The 27,352-nt window shown below is 35.2% G+C and overlaps 1 protein-coding gene across 2 annotated transcripts in view; it reads left to right on the top strand.

Annotated features, from left to right (window-relative positions):
• LOC130088537 (filamin-B) overlaps nt 1-26,870 on the top strand; it is a 49,341-nt gene extending 22,471 nt beyond the window's left edge. Inside the window, exons 24-45 of one of the 2 annotated variants that reach the window (XM_056255343.1) lie at nt 469-592; nt 676-829; nt 2,474-2,663; nt 3,413-3,660; nt 4,747-4,827; nt 6,328-6,430; nt 7,010-7,150; nt 8,569-8,697; nt 9,833-10,006; nt 10,697-10,855; nt 10,941-11,144; nt 12,909-13,061; nt 13,611-13,733; nt 18,409-18,675; nt 19,925-20,062; nt 20,201-20,316; nt 22,161-22,293; nt 22,983-23,159; nt 24,007-24,225; nt 24,358-24,561; nt 25,793-26,192; nt 26,229-26,870. In XM_056255343.1, coding sequence (XP_056111318.1) covers nt 469-592; nt 676-829; nt 2,474-2,663; nt 3,413-3,660; nt 4,747-4,827; nt 6,328-6,430; nt 7,010-7,150; nt 8,569-8,697; nt 9,833-10,006; nt 10,697-10,855; nt 10,941-11,144; nt 12,909-13,061; nt 13,611-13,733; nt 18,409-18,675; nt 19,925-20,062; nt 20,201-20,316; nt 22,161-22,293; nt 22,983-23,159; nt 24,007-24,225; nt 24,358-24,561; nt 25,793-25,980 — 3,425 coding nt within the window. In that variant the 3' untranslated portion in view covers nt 25,981-26,192; nt 26,229-26,870. The remainder of the gene's footprint in view (nt 1-468; nt 593-675; nt 830-2,473; nt 2,664-3,412; nt 3,661-4,746; nt 4,828-6,327; nt 6,431-7,009; nt 7,151-8,568; nt 8,698-9,832; nt 10,007-10,696; nt 10,856-10,940; nt 11,145-12,908; nt 13,062-13,610; nt 13,734-18,408; nt 18,676-19,924; nt 20,063-20,200; nt 20,317-22,160; nt 22,294-22,982; nt 23,160-24,006; nt 24,226-24,357; nt 24,562-25,792; nt 26,193-26,228) is intronic. The other variant, XM_056255344.1, reaches the window with a different exon arrangement.
• The last annotated feature ends 482 nt before the right edge of the window (nt 26,871-27,352 follow it).

Genomic DNA, 27,352 nt, shown 5'->3' with positions numbered 1-27,352 from the left:
ATTTATTTTGTTTTATTTTGCTCTGAATTGAATACTAGCATACTGCACAGTATATACTTAAAAATTTGTTTGTTTATTATTTATATTTCTTTTTTTCTTTTTGGGGGTCTTTGTTCATAAATACTAGCATGCCACACAGTATATAGATGAACATTTAAATTAATTAATTTAAACTTATTTATTAATTTACTTTCTATTTATTTTTATATATTTATTTTAAATGTTATGCAACAATAAATGTTTCTAGCAGTATGTAGTGTTGCATGTTTAGGTTAGTGATATATAATATGGTTATTCTGTATATATAATAATGACAAATAATGACATGATGTCTTTAAAATCATAGTTAATAAGTCAAAAAGATTGCATTATTGAATGCAGTATTTAAGTAGATCACCTGGGTACTAAAAATGACTGTAGAATAGTGAATGTTTTGTATGACTGTAACCAAGTTGTTGTTGTTTGCAGGTTTGGCTGAACCAGTAAACATTACAGACAATGGTGACGGCACACACACGGTGGCATACACTCCGTCTGTCGAGGGCTCGTACTCTGTCGCGGTCAAATACGCAGACGAGGAAGTTCCACGCAGGTACTTCTGTTAGATTCTCTACTGATATCAAACTGTAGTCACAGAGATGTCGTCATCATCAATCCTTCAAATATCTCTTTCAGCCCGTTCAAACTGCGCGTTCAGCCCACTCATGATGCCAGTAAAGTGCGTGCCAGCGGCCCCGGCCTGACCACCGGTCTCTCCGCCAGCTTTCCAGTCGAGTTCACCATCGATGCCAAAGATGCCGGTGAAGGCCAGCTGTCCGTGCAGATTACCGTGAGTACTGACAAGTTCAGGCTCGTCGTCCTCTTGTGGTTCTGAAGAAACGGATTAAAGTTTGAATATCACTGATTGATATAAATGAGTTTTTTAGGTTGATTTGTAGTAGAATGTTTTCAATCAGCCAACAGACTGTAAAATTACATGTGGATTCAGTTTCTGACATTCAATGGAAAAGATCTTTAAGGATCACATAGTTGCATATTGCAAAAATCATACATCATACTTTCATACATCCATCTATTAGATTAGATTGCACACACAGATATTATAAAATATATAGAATAAAAATGTGTGTGTGTATATATATATACACTACCGTTCAAAAGTTTGGGGTCGGTACGATTTTAAATACTTTTAAAAGAATTCTCTTCTGCTAACCATGGCTGCGCTTATTTGATTAAAAATACAACAAAAATCAGTTATAGTATTAAATATTATTCCAGTGTAAATCAGCTGTTTTCTGTGTGAATATATAGTAAAGTGTAATTTATTCCTGTGATCAAAGCTGAATTTTCAGCATCACCAGTGTCAGTGTCTTCAGTGTCAAATGATCCTTCACAAATCAGTATAATATGAGGATTTGATGCTCAAGAAACATTTATTATTATTATCAATGTTGAAACAGTTGTTGGTCTGTCAGTTGTACAGTTTTTTTTTTTTTTTTTTTTTTTAGGATTCTTTGATGAATAGGAAGTTCAAAATACTTTTGTAACATTATAAATGTCTTTACTGTCACTTTCGATCAAATTAATTATTCCTTGATAAATAAAAGTATTGATTTCTTTCCTCCAAAAAATAAAAATAAAATTCTCACTGACCCCAAACTTTTGAACGGTAGTATATATATGTGTGTATATATATATATATATATATATATATACATATACATATACATATACATATACATATACATATACATACACACATACATACATATATACACACACACATATATATATATACACACAATTAAGCTTTTTAAATTATAATTTTAAATATTCATGAAAATATGTATGTCTAGCCTATATATACATATATACTGTATATATTAAGATAATGTAATATGTCATATATGTATATTCTACATAAATTTAAGATAAAAATATTTGATACAATTTTATTTTTTATTATATAATATTTTCTTAAATTTATGTAGATTTGAAGTAGAATGTTTTCAATCTGCCAACAGACTGTAAAATCACATGTGGATTCAGTTTCTGACTTTCAATGGAAAAGATGAATAAGGATCCACAAATACCACATAGCTGCATATTGCAAAATTTATCTTTCTCTTGGATGCAGCATGTTATTTTATCTTTTGAGAAGTTACTGCTCCAGTTATCCTGGATTATCTTTGATTTCTCCATTTGGACTCCAAATACATGCACCAGGACCAATGCGGCAGGCCAGCAGTGAGATAAATGTCTTCTGAAAGCCAAACTGCAGCAGGAAATCCAGGGGGAAACTTAACCTCTTCCTCATCCGTCCCTTTTCTTGTTGATGAAGCTCCTCTCTGTGTCTCTTAGTGTTTTTAAACTGCTTCTCAGTTCATCTGAGGACCTCCACATCTGCTGTGTCTGTTCCAGGAGGTTTGAGGTGGTCCTGCAGGACTTTTATATGGTTTTTCATGCGTTTCAGGATCAGGATGGTAAATCCAAGAAAGCCAACATTCAGGACAACCAGGATGGAACCTACAAAGTGTCTTATGTGCCAGACAAGGTGGGCCGTTACACTATTGTAATCAAGTATGGCGGAGACGAGATCCCCACTTCTCCATATAGAGTGAGAGCGACCACTACAGGAGACGCCAGCAAGTGTACGGTCACGGGTACGTCTACACTCATTTTGTAGGGTTTTTTAGACTTTGTTAGGACACACACACAGCTAATGGATATTTTTGTGTATATATATATATATATATAAAATGTATATAAAGACAACCATTTACTTCATTCCTGAATGAATCAGCCATTTGAACGAAATGAATCTTGAATGAATGACTCAATCACTTACTAATTTAGATATTTACCGCCACATACTAAGAGTTTAAGTTTAAAGTATCATCAAATCAAATTTTTTTTAATTTATCATATTAATTTAAAATCCATTAAAGGTATAGTTCACCCAAAAATTTGAATTCTCTCATTTAATCACCCTCATGGGCGTTAAAGCTTAAGTTTGGGTAATAAATTCTTTGAAAAGTCAAATAAATTTTTTTTTTCTAAAGCTACTTTTTGTAATATATATTTCATGCTTTTCTTATATAACACAATGATGACTTTCAATGATTTTGGGGGGTAATTTCTCAGCCAATTTTGATGTGCGATGAATTAATCTCCACATCGTGTAATTAATTAGATTAAAAAAATGTAATCCTTTGACAGCCCTAATATTAATATTTATGAATCTTGACCAAGCTGTCGGATCCAGTTACACAAAGTAACAGTGCAGATTATTTTTTAAAACACAAAAAAAACTTGGATTGGTGAGATAAGAAAACATAATCCCCATAAGAAAAAATCACTTGTATATCTATTGTAAACTTTTAAATCAAAACAAATTTTCCATGTTCTGCAGGACCTGGCATTGGGCCAACCATCGGCATTGGAGAGGAAGTTGGGTTTGTGGTGAACGCTAAAGGAGCCGGGAAGGGGAAGGTCTCCTGCATTGTGGTCACTCCTGACGGCACTGAGGTGGAAGCTGATGTAATCGAGAACGAGGACGGGACCTTTGACATCTTCTACACTGCGCCGAAGCCCGGGAACTATGTTATTTACGTGCGGTTTGGAGGGGAGAACATCCCCAGGAGCCCCTTCAAAGTCATGGTGAGAAGCAAACGGTGATAACATCAGCTCTTGCTCTCTTAAAGAGAACCATATTGAAGAGGCTTTAGGTTTTTAAGAAGCTGCAATAGATACGGGCCCGTTTTTAAGGTTCAGTGATTTGTCATCTGGACTTCATTCGTCCGAGTTCGGAGGGGGGGCTTCCTGAATTAAGATGTCATTTCTTTGCATTATCAAGACAAATGATCACACTTATTTCATTAATGTTTTCATATCTTGTGATGTTAAGGGTAAGGTTTTGATTTAGGCCTGAAACATACATATGAGAACACGTGCAAACGCTTCTAGCAACACAAGCTTGATTTCATGCATCTTTGTGTTCCGGATTGCGTCAGAGCGTAATTCATAACACAATGCAAAACATAATGCATTCTCAGAGGGCTGCACGATAAATCAAAATCAAAATTAAATTGCAATATGGCTTTTTTAATTCAATTTAATATACATTTAATTTGTTGCCAAAATTAAAGCTGGGTGGTTTTACATTAAAAAATATTATTATTTCAATAAGTTGTATTGTAAAATTATTATATATTTTCTTTATTCTTTCATTTTACAGTAAAATATCTTAGTAGTATTTCTTATTGCTTAATAGTTTTGCATTATAATAAATATTTTAATGCATAATAATAATGATGATAATATAAGTAATGTTGATAATAATAATACTTTTATTTTTGTATTATTTCATAGTCCTATTGATATAAAATCATGAAATATTTTGGACAAATTGTGCCACAAACATGGATTTAAAAAAAAAAAAAAAATTTAAATCACAATTTTTCTCTGAAAAAAAATGCAAGTATAAAATGCAAATCTTGTAGCCCTAAATTCTCAGCGTTGACTCACAACTTGTGTGAAGAATCTCGGTTGAACTGTAAACATGTTTATATCTACACTATCTATCAGTTATAACAACACATGGAGTTTTGTTACCACAACAGCAACGAGAACGAATGTACAACGGGATTGGCACAATTTGGCGTCTGTGTTTGAGTGCTTGTTGTGTGTGTTCTTTTATGTTCCTCATGCATCTGAAGTTTCATGTCCATACATATCATTCCTCAGGCAACAGATGAAGTTCCCATGATGCAGCAGCAGTCAGTCCAACAGCAAAAGACAGCGCCAGGCGTCGGCTTCCAGCCCTGGGTACAAAGACACACGCGTCTCACCCCAGTCACACACTCCCGTCACCGTTCGCTCTCTTCCAGCCTTTGCACTGACCTCCAGCTTCCTGAACACACACACACCACCCTGTCTCCTCTTTGTGCTTCTTGTTTGTGTTGGCCAAGGGTTTCTGTTCAGTTCTTCCTCGTTTTTGACCAACCAAGAATCGTTTTTTTTTTTGCAGGAAATGGTTGGAATGGTTATTCATGGCTCATCGGTCTCTATTTCCTCCTCTCGTTGATTAGTCTTGAACACACACACTCTGGTTTTCCCACTAGTGCGTTTCATTGATGACAGAAGCAGAGGGAAACTCGACGCCTGAGTGTTTAGACCGACATAGTTTTGTTTGGATTGAACACCAGTTTTAAATTGCTCATTATTCTGACATTAACCTCAGGACCATTATGCGGTTCGTGTGCTGCTGCTTTCTGCCTGCGTAAACTTTAAGAAAACCACAAAGCAGACCTGTACAACTCTGAACATACACTATACCGTTCAAAGGTTTCGGGGTCGATATTAAGCAGCACGACTGTATTCAATATTGATAATGGGAAGAAATATTTCTTGAGCAGCAAATCCACATATTACACTGATTTCTGAATAATCATGTGACAGGAGTAATGAATTTAAAAATTCAGCTTTGATCACAGGAATACATTATACTTTAAATTTATTAAAACAGAAAAACGTTTTTTTTTTCAATTGTAGTTTCACTATTTTTATGTATTTTTGATTTTAAAAAATGCAGCCTTTGTGAGCAGAATAGACTTCTTTCAAAACAAAAACAAATTCTTACCGACCCCAAACACCAGTAGTGTATGTAACACAAAAATTGGGTTTAATTTAACTTAACTTGTTTTTAACGATCGTTGTCACTCTGGCATTGCCTTCTATACTAAGGACGCTTTGAAATGAAGCATCTTAGAGAGCATATTTTAGCTCCTATAGTCTGATTGGGAGCTTTTGTGTTTGGTACAGATCTATTAATGTCTACTTAAACTTAACACACAGTTGTAATTCTTCTCATAGTGGTTACCTCATTCCCTCCAGGTGAAATCAGGAGTCATTTATCAGTAATGCTCCTTCCTTGTGTCATCTCTCTGTGCAGGGCTCATATTAGATGATGTCTCAACATGTTTCATTCAATGCACACAATCATTTTCTTTATTTCTGAGATGTTTACCACGGTTTGGGGATTTTTCCTCCTTTATCATTCTCTTTTCCAGGCCGCTTTGCTTTGTCAGCTGTGCTGGGGGGCCGATCACAGTCTCGTCTTCCTCTGTTTCGTGTCTAACACACGTTTGTCTTCTGCTGTGGCTGAATCACTGGGCTGTTAATGTCTTTTCTCGTCCACAGCGCTCTTGCTTTCAGAATGGATCGCACAGACTTGACTAAACATGGAAATGTTTGACAGGCAGTTCTAACGGATGCGTTTGCACCGTCCGCTCTCATTTACTCTCATTTCTCCTCGCCGCCTCACAGGTTACAGATGGCGCGTATATCCCTGCGAACAGTGTGAACGGGACGGGATACAGACCTTTCGATATGGTGATTCCCTTTACGTTTAAGAAGGGGGCAATCACAGGTGAGAGATTTCAAAAGACACCCTTTAAAGAAAACCCTTATTAGCTACTCATGAGTTAAATTCAAACACATTTTCACTAAGGGTATTCTTAACTTAAGGGGTTTTGTGCTGCTCAATGCAGATCTTTAAACACGATTCATGTCAGGGTCATATTTCACCCTCCCCCCACAAAAAAAATCAAGCATATTTTTGGATTAAGATATTTTTCATTATGAAACTCTTGTAAACTAAGCAAAATTTCCCCCTAAATTCTTATTACTGTAATGAGGAGGGGAAAAAAAGAAATTATTTACTTGAATCATCATAATTTCAAAGGCAGTACAATATTTATTTATTCACATTATTCTTAAATTATGCAAACATAAAAATGTGAAATCTTAATGCTCCTAAAAATGGTTGTAATTTTTTCTCAAATGTTTGTATGTTTCTGTGCATGTCTAAATATATACATTTTTCAACTTTTGAAATGTAATCATGAACATGTCACTCATAAAGCGTTTCATACTAGTGATTTCCTCTAAATCTGCAGTGATATTTGTTCAAAAAGCATAAACCGAACACTTAATGTTTGTCCTCCAGGTGAGGTTCACATGCCGTCAGGTAAAACCGCTCAGCCTGAGATAATCGACAACAAAGACGGGACGGTCACAGTGAAGTTCTCGCCCACAGAGGCTGGACTTCATGAAATGCACATTAAATACAACGGCTCACACATCCCAGGTCAGAGTCCAGGACCACAGCACACCATCAAATCAGTTTCACACACACACACACGCTCACCTTCATGTCATTTATGAACCATTAATGTTGTTAGTTTCTTTTGAAGTGTTCTTGCTGCAATTTCCATATAATAAAAGCATATGGTGACCTTTTGTTTTATGAAAGAGCTTGAACGTTCTGCTAAACATCTCGTTTTGTGCTGATGAAAGTTAGTAATATGGGTTCAAAAAGACATTTTTCTGTGAACAAACTCTTTAATACTGCCTACTGGAACCTAAGCATGCATGAGAGTAATTCATCTCATCTGACTGATGTGCTGTCAGGATTTGTTTTAAGGCCTTTCGTTGTCCCAGAGATCCGTGTGTGTGAAGGTTGAGAAGGCTTCACCTTTTGAAGAGATTTAAGTTGACCGAGGGCGGACACAAACTCAGTTGTGCTGATTTATTTAGCGTGGTGAAAGATCTCAAGGCTGACGTCAGGCGTGAGGAATCTGTGTTTGGAGCTGGTGTGTGTTGGGTACAGATCCTCATGTAGGTGCTTGTTTTATGGCTGGAGTTTCATGTTTTCCAGTCGCTGGTCCAGTGCCATCAGTAACCGCAGTAAACATCACATTAATGTGATAGTCGAGCCTCATCCGATGGATTTGTTTCTCCATGTAAGGCAGGAAGAATGTGTTATAGAGTTGAATTATTATTGTTAGGAGTGTCTAAAGCTCCATGAGGATATCCTGTTAGCATTAACAATGAGCTTGTATTAACATTGTTTGAATTGATTTTTCACTATTCCTAGGTTTTTTTTATTAATTTTTTTTATGTATTAAAATGACATAGATTTTTCACTACTGCTAGTATTGTTGTATATACTATTTAAAACAATGTTTATACAAGCTCATTGTTAATGCATTTATATATATAATATATATATATATATATATTAATTGTATTAAAATATGCATAGTATATACAACAATACTGCCCATTATATTTATAACCAGGTTTTGTTTTAATTCATTTTATTGCTCTGGATTTAAAAAAAAAAAATTGTGGGTTTTCTTATGTATGTTTTATTTTGTTGTATGTTTGCAAATATTCACAAACACAAAGACAAACAAAACAAAGGCAAATTAGTTTATATATTTAATGTATACGTATTTAAAAAAAATGCTCCAGATTTCTGTGTGAATTGCATGAAAACGGTCCAGGTAATTTTTCACCACAAAATCAAAAGAAAATAAAACCATATATAAAATGTTTTAAAAGTATAAGATGCATTTCAGAACAAAAACACCTCTCAGATGTATTCGTAATTTATAATTCTCCAAACGCTCGTGTTCACCAGCTGCTCTGCCTCATTATGTTTCCATTCTGTTGTATGTGTGTTTTCTGCCATCGTATTGAATGCGTTGCATGTTTTCTCAGAGAGCCCTCTGCAGTTCTACGTCAACAACACAAACAGCCCTAATGTGACCGCATATGGACCGGGCCTGGTCTACGGGACCACCAATAAAACCGCCATGTTCACCATCTACACTGAAGATGCTTCTGAAGGTGTGTGCTAACACTTCACAATATTAACTAACATGACCTAACCATGAGCAATACATTTGTTACTGTATTTGTTCATCTTTGTTAAAGGGTTAGTTCACCCCAAAATGAAAACTCTGTCAGTAATTACTCTCCCTCATGTTGTTCAACCCCGTAAGACTTTCGTTCATCTTCAGAACACAAATGAAGATATTTTTTATTAAATCTGAGAGCTGGATCACTCCTCCATAGGCTTCTTAAGGGATCGAAACTGGCCGGCCCAGAAAAGTTATGAAAGACATCGTTAAAATAGTCCGAGTGACTACAGTGGCTCAACCTTAAGTTTATCAAGCGACGAGAATACTTTTTGTGCGAAAAAAACAAACAAAAATAACGACTTTATTCAACTATTCATTTCCTTCTCTGTGGGCCTCGAGTGAGTTCACGTAGTGTAACAGCGCAGCGCTTCTGGGTTGTACGTCACACACATCACACGCATGACCAGCGTCGGCCAATAGTGAGCCTACGTGTGACGTACAACCCAGAAGCGCTGCGCTGTTACACTACGTGAACTCACTCGAGGCCCACAGAGAAGGAAATGAATAGTTGAATAAAGTCGTTATTTTTGTTTGTTTTTTGCGCACAAAAAGTATTCTCGTCGCTTGATAAACTTAAGGTTGAGCCGCTGTAGTCACTCGGACTATTTTAACGATGTCTTTCATAACTTTTGGGCCGGCCAGTTTCGATCCCTTAAGAAGCCTATGGAGGAGTGATCCAGCTCTCAGATTTAATTAAAAATATCTTAATTTGTGTCCTGAAGATGAACGAAAGTCTTACGGGGTTGAACAACATGAGGGCGAGTAATTACTGACAGTTTACATTTTTGGGTGAACTATCCCTTTAACGTTAGTTAATAAAAATACAGCCGTTCGTTGTTTGTTCATGTAAGTTCACAGTGCATTAACTAACGTCAACAAGATTTTAATAAAGTATTAGTACATGTTGAAATTAACATTAACAAAGATTAATAAATGCTGTGTACGTGCAGTTCATGCTAACTAATGTAGTTAACTAATGAACCTTATTGAAAAGTATTACCCATTAATGTTGGCCAGAAAACTCTGCCTAGAAAACATGATAATTTGGTGTTTTGCCCCAGGCGGACTGGATTTGGCCATTGAAGGTCCGTCGAAGGCTGAGATCAGCTGTGTGGACAACAAAGACGGCACTTGCAGTGTCTCGTACCTGCCCACACTCCCTGGAGACTACAACATACTCGTCCGCTACAATGACAAGCACATCGCTGGAAGCCCCTTCACCGCCAGGGTCACAGGTACACGTCTCGTCTGCTAGTTTGCTTGACGTCTCTCGTTAGAACGTGACTTTTTTTTACCTGATTTTGCTTTTTAAAAGCATAATTTGAATTTGTCTCATATTTGATGAATTTTGTCTCGGTTGTGTCGATTATTTTGGTAACGTTTACATAAGGTTCATTGGTTAACTGTAGTTAATGTATTAAATAATTAGCAATACATATGTTAATCTTTGTTAACGTTAGTTAATAAAAATACATGGTTACACTTTATTTTAAGGGGTCATTGTTACAGTGTAATTATATATTTAAGTACTGGGTAATATTAAGCAACTACATGTACTTTTCTATAGGGTTAGGGTTTGGTTGAGGGTTAGTTGCATGTAATTATGCATAATTTATTGTTATTACTATGGTAAGTATATGTAACAAGGACACTGTAAAATAGTCTTGGCAAATAGTTTTTCATAGTTTGTTCAAGTTAGTTCACAGTGGATTAACTAATGTTAACATACAACTCTTGATTTTAATGATGTATTAATAAATGTTGAAGAATGCTGTAGAAGCATAGTTCATTATTAATTCATGTTAACTAATGAACCTTATTGTAAGTTTTGCCATTATTTTATCTGTTTGTTACTGTGAAGCTGCTTTGTAACAATCTGTGTTGTGTAAATAAATAAAAATAAATAAAGTGACTTGACTTTGCAGAAGACAATAAGAGGAAGTCCCAGGTGAAGCTGGGCTCCGCTGCAGATTTCTCTCTGGATATCACCGAGACGGATCTGAGTCTTCTCAGCGCGAGCATCAAAGCCCCTTCCGGCCGCGACGAGCCGTGTTTGCTCAAGAGACAACCCAACAACCACATCGGTACGTCTGGGATCGGTTCACTCATTCTTTTTGCAAGCTATGAATTTCGTTTTGGATGACATGTGGTTGGTCATTTCTTCTTCAGGCATTTCCTTCATCCCGAGAGAAGTTGGGGAGCACCTGGTGAGCATCAAGAAGAACGGACAGCATGTCCCTAACAGCCCCATCACCATCATGGTGGTCCAGTCTGAGATCGGAGACGCCAGCCGAGTCAAGGTCTTCGGACAGGGGCTGGTGGAGGGAAACACCTTCGAGATGTCCGACTTTGTGGTGGACACAAGGGAAGCTGGTGAGAGAGAGATTGATTGATTTTTATCTTTTTATATATATATATATATATGTATATATAAAGCTTTTATTATTTATTTCATTTTATTTATTTCATCTTTTATTATTTATTTAAAAACTAAAATAGATTTTTAATTATTTTTATTATTACTATTGTTATATAAACTTACATTATAGTTTATTATAATAATACAATATATTTATGTAATAATAATAATTTTTATGTATTATAATATTAATAGCTATTGTTCATTTTTTATCTTTATTTAATAACTATTATATTATTATTATTATTATTATTATTATCTTTGTCTTATTTATTAACAATATATAATATCTATTTCTAATATTATAATACTAAATCATGTCTTATAATTATAATTAAATAAATAATTAATATTATATAATATAGAATTATAGTATTATTATATTTAATAACAACAGCGTATGTATTATATATTAGTTATTAAATACAAATTATAATTATAATATTGTATTAGTAAATAATTATGATATAATGTTTTATATTTTATAATGTAAACTCACATTATAATGATATCTATTTAATACAAATAATGTTATTATCTTTATCTGTATAATTATCTGTATTTAATTTGTTTGATATTATAATTTGTATCATTTAATAACTAATATATAATTATAATATTGTAATATAAAACAATATTATCATAATTATTTACTATTATATAATTTTATAATATAAACTCACATTATTATATGATATCTATTTAATACAAATAATGTTATTATCTTTATCTGTATAATTATCTTTATCTGCATTTAATTTGATAATGTATTAATAATAATAGTTGTTGACGTATTATTGTTATTATTATTATTATATATAAATAGCTTTCATTCATTACATTACATTTAAGTCCTTAACCCCAGCTTGAGGCATATGTAGAGAACGAAATATCATAGATTTGAGAGTGGGCTGTTTTCACTGAGCAACTTCATAGCAACGTCTCTCCCAAAAGCAGGTGATATAAACATTTCCCACAAATAAGAGGCTTTAAATGTGAGCTGACGTAGATCCTCTTCATTCCTCAGCACTGATTCACTCTTGTCTTGAAGGGTTTGAGGTTATAAAAATCACTTTACAGAATGTGTGAGGTTCCTCTCGCATTTTTCCTTCATAACAAAGATATTAACATTAAACGTAGAGCTTGACTTCTGTTCAGTCTAACCCGCCTAACCGAACGACATAAGCGCTAAATAAACCTCGTCTGCTAAAACGTCTGGCCCTTAATGATGTTTTTTCAAGCTCTCCTATTCACTTAATTGCTAAGAATATAATCCAAACAGGTTGTGTAAAGTGGCTCAAAGGTGGAAATTGGGCTCTTAATTGGTACCACAGCGGCAAATTATTCCCACTTACCCAAAGAACTTAAATATTTATACAATTAGTCCTTCATATAAAGTATGTCACACACTTTTTAACTTGTCTTGTACAATAAAATGCTTTTATTTCTCATGCATCCAGTTAGCATTTGTTTATTAATGTTAATGCATGTAATCCAGTGTTTCCCAGCGCTGTTCCTGGAGACACACCAACACTACACATTCCCAAACTCTCTAATCAAACACACCTGATTCAACGTTAGCAGAGCCTCCAGGACCAGACGTGTTTGGGTCAGATGAGGGAGACATGCAGAATGTGTAGTGTTGGTGTGTGTCCAGGAACAGGGTTGGGAAACACTGGTCTATGGTGATCCTGAATGGCATAACTGTGTGTTCACAGGTTATGGAGGTTTGGCGTTGGCCATTGAGGGTCCCAGTAAGGTGGACATACAGACAGAAGACATGGAGGACGGCACGTGTGGCGTCTCATATTGTCCGAGTGAGCCGGGCACCTACATCGTGTCCATCAGGTTTGCAGAAGAGCACGTCCCTGGTGAGAGACTCGCATGCTCAAAACTTCTATAGGTTTTATATTGTGGTCCAAATATGGCGTACATCTTGTTTACACATTATTTGGCAAAAGACGATATTCAAAATGGAGTTGTAAGCGTATTGCACAGTGTATATACTGTACATTTCCTATTACAACTGTGTATTATGTTACAAAAGATTTCGATTTCAAATAAACGGTTCTTTTTTTCCATTTCTATTCATCAAATCCTGAAAAAAAAGAAACTTTTGAACATTGATAATAATCATAAATGTTTCTTGAGGAGCAAATCAGCATATTAGAATGATTTCTGAAGGATCATGTGACATTTAAGACTGGAGTAACGATGTTAAAAATTCAAGCTTTGATCACTGGAATAAATTACATTTTACAATATATTCACACAGAAAACAGCCATTTTAAACTGTAATAATATTTCACATTTTTACTGTATTTTTGATCAAATAAAAGCCGTCTTGGTGAGCTGAAGAGACTTCTAGCATGTTACTCCCGTCATTGTGACTTATTTTTGTTGCATGTCTGTGTTTGCAGGAAGTCCGTTCAGCGTTCGGGTGACCGGAGAAGGTCGTATCCGCGAGAGCATCACTCGCCGGCAGAAAGCAGCGTCCGTCTCTAGTGTTGGAAGTGTGTGTGATCTCAACCTAAAGATCCCAGGTATGAAAGTTCCCAGATATACAGCTATAACCTTTACACTTCATATCAAGTCAAGCGGACATCTATCCACATGATGATTCATCTTCGAATCCGAGATTGGAGTTTTAATGTGCATTAGCCGTGAATTATTTATCATTTCAGCCACTTTATGTCAAGGCTTGGTTTATAGGCTTGTTTAATACGCTGTAGCTCAATCTCTGACAGGAACGCCAGCCAAAAAAAGCACGAAACAAATGGATGTGCAGTTGTTTGCTGGCTCACGTCATGCATTAAAGCATCGAGTCTCCATACGTGAGTAAAAACACATGGCTCTCTGAAACACGGCATCATATGCAGGTGAAGCTGAACGTATTGAACTTGGACGTGGCTTGAGGTCTGATTTCCCCTCAGACTGGCGCAGATGTTGCTGATCGAGTCAGTGTCGTGTGTCTGTGCTACGTGCTGCGCTAATGCTAGCTAGTCTTGAGGGAAACGCTGAGGCGATTTGATGTTGGGATAAAGTTAGCTAATACTGCACTTCCAGTAGGGTCTCGGTGTAGTCTGAAATATCTTTTTGTGGGACAGGACAATTTTCTCTTCATAGTGTTTGAATAGTAATGCGAACAAGCACAAACTTTATTTTTTAAACAAAGATGTTAGTCATTTACTAGTGCATGACAATATTCTTTAGAAGAGACCAAAAGGCAGTTCAAAAATGAGTTTAAAATGCAAAAATGTTTCACACTAGATGTGAATTTTATTTTATTCTTTATTTTTTTAAATAATAAGTAATTATTTATTTTAACGTTAAAACAATCTTATTTTATTTTTTATACATTTTCTTAATACATTTCTTTTAATCCAATCTGATAAATGATAGATACGAGATTTTGTTTGGTTTTGGTTTTCAATTTATTTATTTTTTAACTTCTCCACAAATTATTTTAATAAATTAAACAATTTAATAAGATACCTTATGAGGGTTAGATTGAGGTTTAATAGATGTGAATTTACCATTATGCATTTTTTTAATACCTTTCACACGTAAATGTATTTTGCTCAAATAAAAAACAAACAATAAGAGACTGCCACTTCTATTTTAGAAAATGACAACATTGGCGTTAATGTTTAGCGGTGGTTTGTATTTGACATTAAAGAACGCGTCACTTTTGGTGTGAATAGGCCTTTGGTTGGGTGATTAATATTCAGACCTGGATCGTGCAGACGACTTCCATATGTGATTTGTCCTGGTTAATGATGTCATGTTAGCGCTGATCTAATCCAGGACACACAGATCGTCACTGGAGCTCATTCACTCACTGTTGGGCCTCTCACAAGAACATTTCAAGAGTGTGTATGAGGTCAGACATAAAGAGCGGAAATAACGTGTATAAATGGCCAAAAATCAGACATGGGTCCTCATTCATATAGACGTGCGTATAATGATCCTAAACTGGTCCTATGACGGATTTATAAAATGTCTGCATGCACAAAAATGTTCATAAATGTTCATTAGGGCTCAAGCATTGGAATTGCTCCGTTTATTTTAGTTACAGAGCAGTTCAAATTGTTGCTCATTTGCAAATATATCAAATACTGGTAACATGTTACATTAAGGTCCCATTAGTTAATCATTAACAAAGATGAATAAATACTGTAACAAATGTAGTGCTCAGTGTTAATGTTAGATAATAAAAATACATTATTAGTTCATGTCAGCTCAGGTCAATTAAGTAATATTAACAGATACAACTTTTGATTTTAATAATGTATTAGTACATTTTTAACTTTATATTCATTTTAATAATGTATTAGTACATTTTTAACTTTATATTCATTTTAATAATGTATTAGTACATGTTTAAATTTATATTCATTTTAATAATGTATTAGTAGTTATAATAATAATAATAATAATATATTTTATTTGTAATGCGCCTTTCTCAGACTCAAAGCGCTACAGTACAGAACAAAACAATCAAACATGAGGATAAAATAAATAAATAAATAGTTAAAGTACAACAAAGTAATACAATTATAAATTGAAAGCTTGACTAAAAAGATGTGTCTTAAGAAGTTTCTTAAAACAATCCAGAGAATCAGCATCCCTACATTAGTACATTTTTAACTTGATATTAAGTATTATTCATTGTTAGTTCTTGTTAACTAATGCAAACAAATGGAACCTTATTGTAAAGTACCAATATATAAATGCCTATTGTGATTAATCTACATGTTCATAATCGATGTTAAATTAATTGAATCACTGGTATATGAACATTTTCACATCAGTTTCTGCTTTTAATAAATCCCAATTTGTTCCTCACTTTTGATGTAGGATAAAATCCGTGGTATTTAGGATCAAATTTGATCGTACTTGTGTTTTATAAAAGGCCCAATGCTTTTCCTATTCTACCTTTTCCCCACTTTACTGTTTTTCTGACCTGTTCTGTCCTTTATCTTTCCTCTTTTTCTTCCTTGTCTTTTTCTTCTGCGTCTACGGCTTTCAGTGACCTGGTTTCTTCTGGCTTTGGCTCGTGAGTTGCTCTCACGCGGCGTCTATCGCTCCCACTGCTCTCTTTGGCTCGGGGTCAAAGGTCAGGCGGGCCCTCTGAGGTCAACACGCTTCACCATGGGCCGAGTGCGGGTCAGCCGGATTGGCACGGCACCCCTGAGAAGGCCCTCTGGAGGGCTGGAGGGTGCGTTGTAAGCGCGGGGCATGTGGACGACGAGGTTGGCAGAACGCGCTGCTCTTGATGTGTTTGCATGAACGAGCGCTGCTTTTTATGCTCATCACAACTCCATCAAATGTTCATGTTATTTACACATCGTCATGTTGCAAACCTTTATTTCTATTGTGGAACATAAGCCAAATGTTCATGCTGCTGTTGGGCTTTTTGTGCTGCATGGTGTAAAGAAAGTCATACAGATGACAGTACTGATTTACAAAAAGATCCCATAAGTTAAAGGGTTAGTTCACCCCAAAATGTAAACTCTGTCAGTAATTACTCTCCCTCATGTTGTTCAACCCCGTAAGACTTTCGTTCATCTTCTGAACACAAACTAAGATATTTTTGATTAAATCTGAGAGCTGGATCACTCCTCCATAGGCTTCTTAAGGGATCGAAACTGGCCGGCCCAAAAGTTATGAAAGACATCGTTAAAATAGTCCGAGTGACTACAGTGGCTCAATCTTAAGTTTATCAAGCGACGAGAATACTTTCTGTGCGCAAAAAACAAACAAAAATAACGACTTTATTCAATTATTCATTTCCTTCTCTGTGGGCTGTGAGATTTCACGTAGTGTAACAGCGCAGCGCTTCTGTGTTGTACGTCACACGTAGGCTCACTATTGGCCGACGCTGATCATGTGTGTGATGCGTGTGACATACAACACAGAAGCGCTGCGCTGTTACACTACGTGAAATCTCACGGCCCACAGAGAAGGAAATGAATAATTGAATAAAGTCGTTATTTTTGTTTGTTTTTTTGCGCACAGAAAGTATTCTCGTCGCTTGATAAACTTAAGGTTGAGCCGCTGTAGTCACTCGGACTATTTTAACGATGTCTTTCATAACTTTTCTGGGCCGGCCAGTTTCGATCCCTTAAGAAGCCTATGGAGGAGTGATCCAGCTCTCAGATTTAATCAAAAATATCTTAATTTGTGTTCTGAAGATGAACGAAAGTCTTACGGGGTTGAACAACATGAGGGAGAGTTTACATTTTTGGGTGAACTATCCCTTTAACATTAGTTAATGCATTAACATTTTGCATTTTAGTTGATAAAAATACAACTGTTTGTTAGTTCATTTTAGCTCAGGTCCAATAAATATTAACAGATTCAACTTAATTATGTATTAGTAAATGTTGAAATTAGTGCATTCAAGTGTTCCTGGGAAGTCCATATTTACGAGTTGTAATTATGACATCAAGTCCGTTCAAATCACTTTGGTGAAGATGATGTACCTTTTCTATAAAATTCAACAAGATTTTTTAACTTAATCTATAAAATGATAAAAAATGTTTTTGTTCTCCCCCCATTACATTGAACTAAGTTTAATAAATGCTTCTCTTTTTTTCTTGTTTTTTTGTTTTTGTGTTACTGGTCAAAGTTTGGAACAAATTAAGATTTTTTTATTTTAAATGTTTTTAAAAGAAGTCTCTTCTGCTCACCAAAGCTGCATTTATTTAACCAAAAATAGCCAAACAGTGCAATTTTATTAAATTAAAATAACTGTTTTCAATTTCTTTTTTCTATTTTAATTAAGCATCAAATCAGCATATTAGAGTGATTTCTGAAGGATCATGTGACACTGAAGACTGGAGTAATGATGCTGAAAATTCAGCTTTGATCACAGGAATAAATTTTATTTTTTGAAAACATGTTAAAATATATTTTTTTTTACTAAAAAAATTCTCTCAAAACAAAAAAATCATTGTTCCAAACGTTTGACCGATAGTGTTTATTTTTATTTTTTTATTGTTAGTTCATGTTAACTCGTGTAGTTAACTAATGTTAACAAATGGATCCTTATTGTAAATTGTTACCATTTCCTTTTCCATTTGTTAGCCTTTTCCTTTTATTCCTTTAATAAACCTGAGTGCTGTAAGCATCATCATCATCTCTCTTGAGAAAACGCGCTCTCTCTCTCTCCATTCAGCTCTCCCAAGAATCCTTCTGCTCTGTTCTCCCCAGAAATCGACATTCAGGACGTGTCTGCGCAGGTCACCAGCCCGTCGGGAGCCACAGAAGCGGCTGAGATCGTGTGTGTGGGAAACCACACGTACTGCGTGCGCTTCGTGCCTCATGAGATGGGCGTTCACACGGTCAGCGTGAAGTACCGCGCGCAGCATGTGCCGGGAAGCCCCTTCCAGTTCACCGTGGGTCCGCTGGGAGAAGGTGGAGCCCACAAGGTGCGGGCGGGGGGTCCGGGTCTGGAGAAGGCCGAGGCGAGCGTGCCAGGTATCTACAGACAAAATGTTTACTAAAATGTGGTCACACTTTAGATTAGGGTCCAATTCGCATTATTAACTATCTATTAGCTATGACTTTTGCCTCAAACTCCTAATTACTGCTTAGTTAGGTAGTTACGTTTAGGTATTGGGTCGGATTAAGGGATGTAGAATATGGTCATGCAGAATAAAGCATTAATATGTGCTTTATAAGTACTAATAAACAGCCAATATTCTAGTAATAAGCATGATAATAAGCAACAACTTACTGTAATAGTGAGGATTGGACCCTAAACTAAAGTGTTGCCTATGCATTATAAAAGCATGTTGTACATTATGGTAGTACTTGTAGTATTGTCTGTAGTTTAATTTGAATCTAATTTAAAATTTATTTTAATACTTTAATTTTCATTTTAGGTCAAAAAGGTGGAAAAGGATAAAAAATATATTTAAAATGCAATCATGAAAAGAATCTCTGGCTCAGTTCTTTTAACTCCATAAAAGTAAAAAAAAAAAAAAAAGTTTAACTGTTATTTACTCAAATTACTATTTTTATTCAGTTGAACACAAAAGGAGATGTCTAAATGAAATAAAAAATGTATACATTTTAAAAAGATTATAAATGTGGTTACAATACATTAAGGTAGTATTTGTTGTACTGCCTGTTATTTAATTTAATTTTACCAATATTTTAATCATTTTAATTCTAGTTTTTTTTTTAAAAGCGTGGAAAATATATTTAAATGTCATGTCCAAAAAATATATATAAAAAACTTTGCTTAATACAGAATGTGTTGTAATGTGTGTGTAAAATTTTATACAATGCCTACAATTTCTGCATAATTTAACTTTACATTTTATTTTAATATTTTAATTAAAAAATTTAGAATATCTTGTCATTTTGAGAAAAATGTTGTTGTTTTTTTTACCATAAACTCCATAAAGAAATATTGAATTACTTACTCACCAGATGTTTATTTATAGTGATAACATTTTTATAAAAATATTATACTACTTTTAATTTCACATTTATTTTTAATATTTAATTTAATAAATTATTAAAGGGGTGGAGAATATATTAAAATGTCATCTTGAAAAAAATTGTAATGGACCATTTTAAGGTTTCATTTTTCATTCTGCAAATATAATGCATTTGTTTATTTTCTGTTGAATTACGACCGTGTTCGTGACCTGTAAATAACACTGCTGGTGACCCAAAAGTGTTTTTATAGATCTAATAATGTTCTGATCTGGTGTAGCTGAGTTTAACGTGTGGACGCGAGAGGCGGGCGCTGGCGGGCTGTCCATCGCTGTCGAGGGTCCCAGTCGTGCAGAAATCTCATTTGAGGAAAGGAAGGATGGATCATGTGGCGTCTCCTATGTAGCTCAAGAACCTGGTATATTTACACACACACACACACACACACTTGACCAATGCCTTTCTGTCCTGTGCTCCTTTTAAAATCTTGTATCGCTTGATTTAATGCAGATTCTCCGTAAGATACCGCAGTAACTTATCTCGAAACTCTTTGCAGGCGACTACGAAGTGTCTATAAAGTTCAACGACGAGCACATTCCCGACAGCCCGTTCCTGGTTCCCGTGTGCGCTCCCGAAGGCGATGCCCGTCGACTCACTGTTGCCAGTCTTCAGGTGAGACATGAGGAAACATCGACACACAGATTCATGTCCACAGCTATTCAGTTCTCAAACTTTTACAGTGGAAAACTGTGAAACTTCACTTGATATGGAAGTTTTCTATGTAACGACACATACTTTCCCTTAAATATGTATACAGCAGTTAACATGCATACTAGTGAGCTACATCGCTGACTACATAGGCAGCTCAGTTCTAATGAAACTCGTATTTGTGTGAAATTAGATGTTCTTCATAGCTAGCAACACACATAGAGCTTTTCATATGAAGTGCAGAGTTTGGAGTCTGTACAATTATTTTATTTATTTTTTTAAGAAGTCTCTTCTGCTCACCAACACTACATTTATTTAATCAAAACCATAATTTTGTGAAAAATGACTGGTTTCTATTGTAATATAATTTAAAATTTAATTTATTCCTGTGATCAAGCATCCTTACTCCAGTCTTCAGTGTCACATGATACTTCAGAAATCATTCTAATATGATGATTTGATGCTTAACATTATTAATGTAGAAAATATTAATATTTTTTTGGAAACATCAGGATTCTTTGAATAAAAGTTTTTTTAAAAAACAGCATTTATTTGAAATATAAATCTTTTGTAACAACGTCTTTACTGTCATTTTTGATCAATTTAATGCATTCTTGCTGAATAAAAGTATTAATTTCATTCTAAAAGAAAAAAAATCTTTCAGACCCCATACTTTTAAACTCATCTAAATAAAAATACATCCTGCTTAACCACCTATATCTAAATCAGTCCTTATTATATGCTTGATAGATTCTGAGCGTTTTGATAATCCAGTCCACTATATCAAGTCTCAGCGAGGGTGAAAGAAACAGAAGATGCTTTGAATTTGGCTCAAACGAGGTATCTTAGAAGGCAGCATGATGTTGCCGTCTACTTTTAGACTAGGCTTCGCATCAGAAGTGCACATATATGATGGCTTAATGTTGTCAGATTTCTCCAGCGAACTCCTCTTTGAATAGCTGTCGGACATCACTCATCTTTCTGTGGCTGTTCTGGTGTTTCTCTTGTGTTTCATTTAAAGGCTTTTAACAGACTCAACCGTTGTAAAGCTCACAGTAAGATCAGTTGAAGCCGAGAGAGGAAGACGACACCGACTGCTAGAAACCTCCATCCAACCGCATCCCATAATTCCCTGTAGTTTAGCAAACCCTTTAGTTCTCATTTTCTCTGTTGTCAAATTGTCAAATCTCTCTCTCTCAGCTTTAGCTGATCTTAGGTGAGGCCAGGTCAGATTAGCAATATCTAAACATGTCATGTTAAGCATTTTATTGTTTTTTTGTTGTTGTTGTTGCTTTTTATTTTTATTTTTTAGGATTATGCACATTTAAAATGTATAACAATATACCTTTTATACTGTACCATAAGTTTGGGGTCAGTAAAAAAAAATTAGATTTATGTGAAAGAATTTAATACTTATATTCAGCAAGAATGCATTAAATTGATCAAGTTGACAGCAAAGACATTTATATTACAAAAGATTCTTATTTGAAATAATTGCTGTTTTTTACTTTTCATTATAGAATCGTAAATATTAAACAGTTTTCAACATTGATAATCAGAAATGTTTTGTGAGCAGCAAATCAAGTGATTTCTGAAGGATCATGTGACACTAAAAACAGTTCTTTTAATTGTAATATTTCTCTTTTTTAAACTATTTTTATCAAATAAATTCAGCCTTTATGAACAGAAAAAGCATGAAAAAAACGTACCGACCCCAAACTTTTGAACGGCAGTGTATGTGCATCAACAGTCTTTCCCAGAATGCACTGGCTCCATATGCAGGTCTAAATGTTGGTTCACTAATGTAGGAGTCGGGTCTGAAGGTGAACCAGCCCACATCGTTCGCAGTGCGTCTGAACGGGGCGAAGGGCGACATCGATGCCAAAGTTCACAGTCCGTCCGGAGCGCTGGAGGAGTGTGTGGTGTCTGAACTAGAGCAAGGTGACATGATCATGAGCTTATACACTCTTCAACAGCCTCTCATATCTGGATATGATGCGTTTCACGCATTAAATCGTTTTCTGGTATAACTAAAAGTGAAAGGACTTTATTATTATTTGAACATGAAACTGCATTTACAACCCATTATGCATGACATTCCACTCGGAAATGTTTTCTGAAAGTAAAATGGTTTGTGAAGGGGTTTTCATTCTGACTTTAATATACAACTGTGTTTGATAACACTACAATAAAGTCCAATTATTAATGCATTAAATTACAATGAGCGATTTGTTTGTTAGTTTTGATTTAACGGTTCATTATTAGTTCATGTCAGCTCAGGTATGAACCGATACAACTTTTCATTTTAATAATGTATTAGATTGTCGATATTAACATTAATAAATGCTTTAGAACTATTTCCATTGTTCATGTTAACTCATGTAGTTAATATAGTTAATGAAGTTTTTCATGTAACAAGCATCTTGTATTCTAGTTATAACAAAAACCCAGAAATGATGAATTGCATGTTAACGTTGGACATTGTGCTAGGAGAGCGAGTTGTCTTAACTTATACTTGAGGAAATATAGAAATAGGTATATAATATACGTTGTGAATCGAGACCCTGACTGCCATTATTGTCATTAATTCTTCTTTTGGTTCTCTGGTTAATATACTCTTTGTTTTCTAGACAAGTACGCCATCCGTTTCATCCCGCGGGAGAACGGCGTCCACCTCATCGACGTGAAGTTCAACGGGACACACATCCCTGGCAGTCCGTTCCAGGTCCGTGTGGGAGAACCAGGACAGATCGGGGATGCCGGACTCGTCACTGCGTACGGAGCCGGTCTGGAAAGAGGAACCACAGGTAATGCTTTCGACATTAATTGGACACACATTACTTGTTGGCTCAGGGCTAAAAACAATTCTGCGGGAATAAAAGCCTGTGCAAGTTTTCCTCTCTGCCGTCAGTGTGTTTTCAACACTATGAATATTGATTGCTTGATGTTTCTTTTCACTTGGCATGTCGAGAGGAAGTTACGCTCTCTCGCTCGTGTTGAACGCGCCTCATTGTTGTAGCAAAATGATTTAAACAGAAGGATCTTGGATTAGCTAACCTATTTCTCATGGATCACATCCAGAACAAATGCATGTCTTCATAGTTACTCGTCTAACAACTAAAAAAAAGTCTAACGCTCACGGGGACATTTAGCTCGGCTCCAAAACCAATGCGAAAGGTTTGTAATGTATAGCATTATAATGTAAAGCATTATTATGCTGCCTCTTAGGGTAGCTAAAAATGGTATTGAGTTAGTCTGCATTAAAATGCATTGTGCTTCATTAGTCTAAAGACAAAAAATAATAAATTTGGTTTTACAATAGCTAAAATTGTCAGAATAGCTTGCATCCTTCGTCTGATAATGTCAGTGTTAACAGCACGGGAGGGATGTTAGCAGAACAGACACACACACACACTTAACAGACACACACTTGCATGCATTACCAGTTTACTATGCAATGGTGCAAATGCAGGTTATCATTGTTTCCATGCATAGTCTACTGTGCACAAAGAAAAGAGAAATATAGTTGTGTTATTCTGAACAGTCATTGTGTCGACTTTGATGGCTAACAGGAAGCAGGAAATGAGAATATTGTAGTTGTCATGAAACGGTTCATCATACACAGTCATGCTCACATCATATCGACTCTCACAGGTAACCAGGCCGAGTTTATCATCAATAACACCAAAGCTGGACCCGCATCTCTGTCCGTCACGATCGAGGGCCCGTCCAAGGTGAAGATGGAGTGTCAGGAGTGTCCCGAAGGGTTTAAAGTGCACTACACACCGATGGCCCCTGGGAACTACATCATCACTATCAAATACGGCGGCCCCAACCACATCACCGGAAGCCCGTTTAAGGCCAAAGTCACAGGTGTGTGTGTGTGTGTGCAACTGGACGTCTGCTCTGATCTGAGCCAGAAGGATTCAGTATGGTGGTGTTTGATGAGAACGGATTGAGATTCAGTTGTTAGTCGAGGTGTTGAACTCTTGTTGGGGTCTTCAGGTCCACGGCTGGTGAACGTGACCAACGCCAGCGAGATGTCCACTCTGATGGTGGAGTCGGTGAGCAGGTCGAGCAGTGTGAACTCTTACAGCTCGTCTCCCAGAGCCGCCTCTGACGCCAGTAAAGTGCTCAGTCGAGGGCCAGGTCTCAGTAAGGCCTTCGTGGGCCAGAAAGCCTCTTTCACTGTCGACTGCAGTAAAGCAGGTGAGATCTCAGTTTATTACTTTGAAAATATGTATGTGTTTATTATATATATATATATGGATGTGTGTGTGTATATATATATATATATATATATATATATATATATATATATATATATATATATATATATATATATATATATATATATATATATATATATATATATATATATATATATATATATATATACATACCGTTCAAAAGTTTGGGGTCACTGAGAATTTTATTTTTATTTTTTGGAGTAAACAAATCAATACTTTTATTTATCAAGGACAGTAAAGACATTTATAATGTTACAAAAGATTCTATTTCAAACAAATGCTGTTCTTTTGAACTTCCTATTCATCAAAGAATCCTAAAAAAACAACAAAAAAACTGTACAACTGACAGACCAACAACTGTTTCAACATTGATAATAATAATAAATGTTTCTTGAGCATCAAATCCTCATATTATACTGATTTGTGAAGGATCATTTGACACTGAAGACACTGACACTGGTGATGCTGAAAATTCAGCTTTGATCACAGGAATAAATTACACTTTACTATATATTCACACAGAAAACAGCTGATTTACACTGGAATAATAATTAATACTATAACTGATTTTTGTTGTATTTTTAATCAAATAAGCGCAGCCATGGTTAGCAGAAGAGAATTCTTTTAAAAGTATTTAAAATCGTACTGACCCCAAACTTTTCGAACGGTAGTGTGTGTATATATATATATATATATTATGTGTGTGTGTATTATATATATATATATATATATATATATATATATATATATACATTTTATTATATGTGTGTGTGTATGTAATCAATTAATAAGAAAAATAACATTAAATCACACAAATGTGTGTAACTTATTGTTATTTTTATTATTAATTTAATACATTATATATGTAATTTTGTTATTAATAATACTTTTGTTATATTGTATTGTTTATTATTATTTTTATTATTATTAAATGCATTTTATTTATATTTATTTTATTGTTATTTTTATTGCAGTTACTGTTAATAATAATTTTGTATATATACCTTATTTTATCATCATATTATTTTGAAACCACTCTACTATAATAGTTAATATATTTACAATATAGTTTTTTTTAATGTTATTGTAGTAGTAATAATATTAGTTAAGTATGTGTGTGTTTTTAGACCCTCTAATAGTTTTACATTTAGTTGCATGCATTTTTAATTTTTTTCATCTTTGTTTACCAGGGAAGAACATGCTCCTGGTCGGTGTTCACGGTCCTCTGACGCCCTGTGAGGAGATCTTGGTGAAACACACAGGAAACATGCAGTACAATATCAGCTACATCTTAAAGGAGCGGGGCAACTACATTCTGGCTGTCAAATGGGGAGACGAACACATCCCAGGCTCCCCCTTCCAAGTCACTGTCCCATAATTCCCTGCGGTTAAACCCAAAACACTCCTGAGAGAGAGAGAGAGAGAAAGACACTGTAAAAAAAATAAATAGAAGGCGTTAGTGAACGAATCATTCAGACCTTCTTAATTTTGTTTGCACTTGATCAGGTTTTTGACTGGAATGTGATGCATTATGACGGTAACGTTGACAGCATGTTGTTATGATGCATGAATTGTACATTTCTTCTGTTTGTCGAATTCGCTCAGCATAATAAGTTTAAGGTTGAGTGATAAAGTTGAAATGACCGTGTATGAACAAACTGATCAGGGTTTCACACCCTAACGTCTCTTTACTACTGATATTGACTCTAATTGTTCGTCTGTTTCTAACATACTGTCACTTTTAATTTGCATATTATAACATTTCCATGTGTGTTCGATTCTCACTGTATAAACTGAGCTGTGATGTTTATTTACTCATAAATCAAAGCATCATCCATCTCTTCAAATCAAGCACATCTGTATACATCTCAATGGTTTCACTGCGACATATTGAACAGTTTAGAGACAAAAGGGAAATAAATAAAGATGTAACATAAAACAATTTCTGTATATCAAGATCTTAGACTTGCAGAGCCCTCAAGACCAAAAGACCCAGTATTTTCACACTTTATCAGATTTTCTTGCTTTTTGAAGACACTAATATGCAAATGTAACTAATAGATTTATGCAGAACTCTTTTTCATTCTTCAGACGTTCATGTTTGTCTAAATTCTACTAGTTTTGATACTCCAGTGGTGAAGTATTTTGTAAGTGGCGAGGGGCGTATTTTGTATTTAGCCATTGGTGCCTTATTGTGAAACACGCAAGTAGATTTGATGTACATTTGCTTATTAAAATTGACTGGAATAAAGAATTCAGAATCTACAATGTCTAGTTATTTACGTGAGAGGTAGTAAATGATAATGTCTTTTTTCGGTGAACTGTTCCTTTAACTGTGTGTCGTGTTTAGACTCACACTAACAGGAAGTGAATGGGCCACCTTGATCTATCTGTTGTTACCATAGAAATGACCCTGTATACAGTACAGCAAATGTATTGCCAAATGAACAAGCATATTTATAGTTCCAAAGGTCGTGCGCATTATTCATTGTTGTGCTTTTAGTCAGGATTAGCTCAGGAAGAAGTCATTGATTGTGATCAGTAAGTCCTTTCAGCTCTGTGCCGATTTATTCCGTTTTGAAGAATTTTCTTGTTATTGTCTTGGAAATTATGTAACGGCCTTTATTTTAAATTAAATTAGTCTACATGGCAGGGGGGAGTGCTTTGTGTCTGTTTGCAGTGGGTTTGAGAGTTTGTAGTCTTGTAGACGAGGCCTGTAATGTCCAGAAACGTTCTGCTGCCACCTTCAG

The sequence above is a fragment of the Rhinichthys klamathensis genome, unplaced genomic scaffold (genome assembly GCF_029890125.1).
Source record: "Rhinichthys klamathensis goyatoka isolate OS25496 unplaced genomic scaffold, OSU_Roscu_1.1 h1tg000120l_1, whole genome shotgun sequence".
NCBI lineage: Eukaryota > Metazoa > Chordata > Actinopteri > Cypriniformes > Leuciscidae > Rhinichthys > Rhinichthys klamathensis.
The sequence above is the reverse complement of the archived record's forward strand: the minus strand, read 5'-3'. Positions and strand labels throughout refer to the sequence as shown.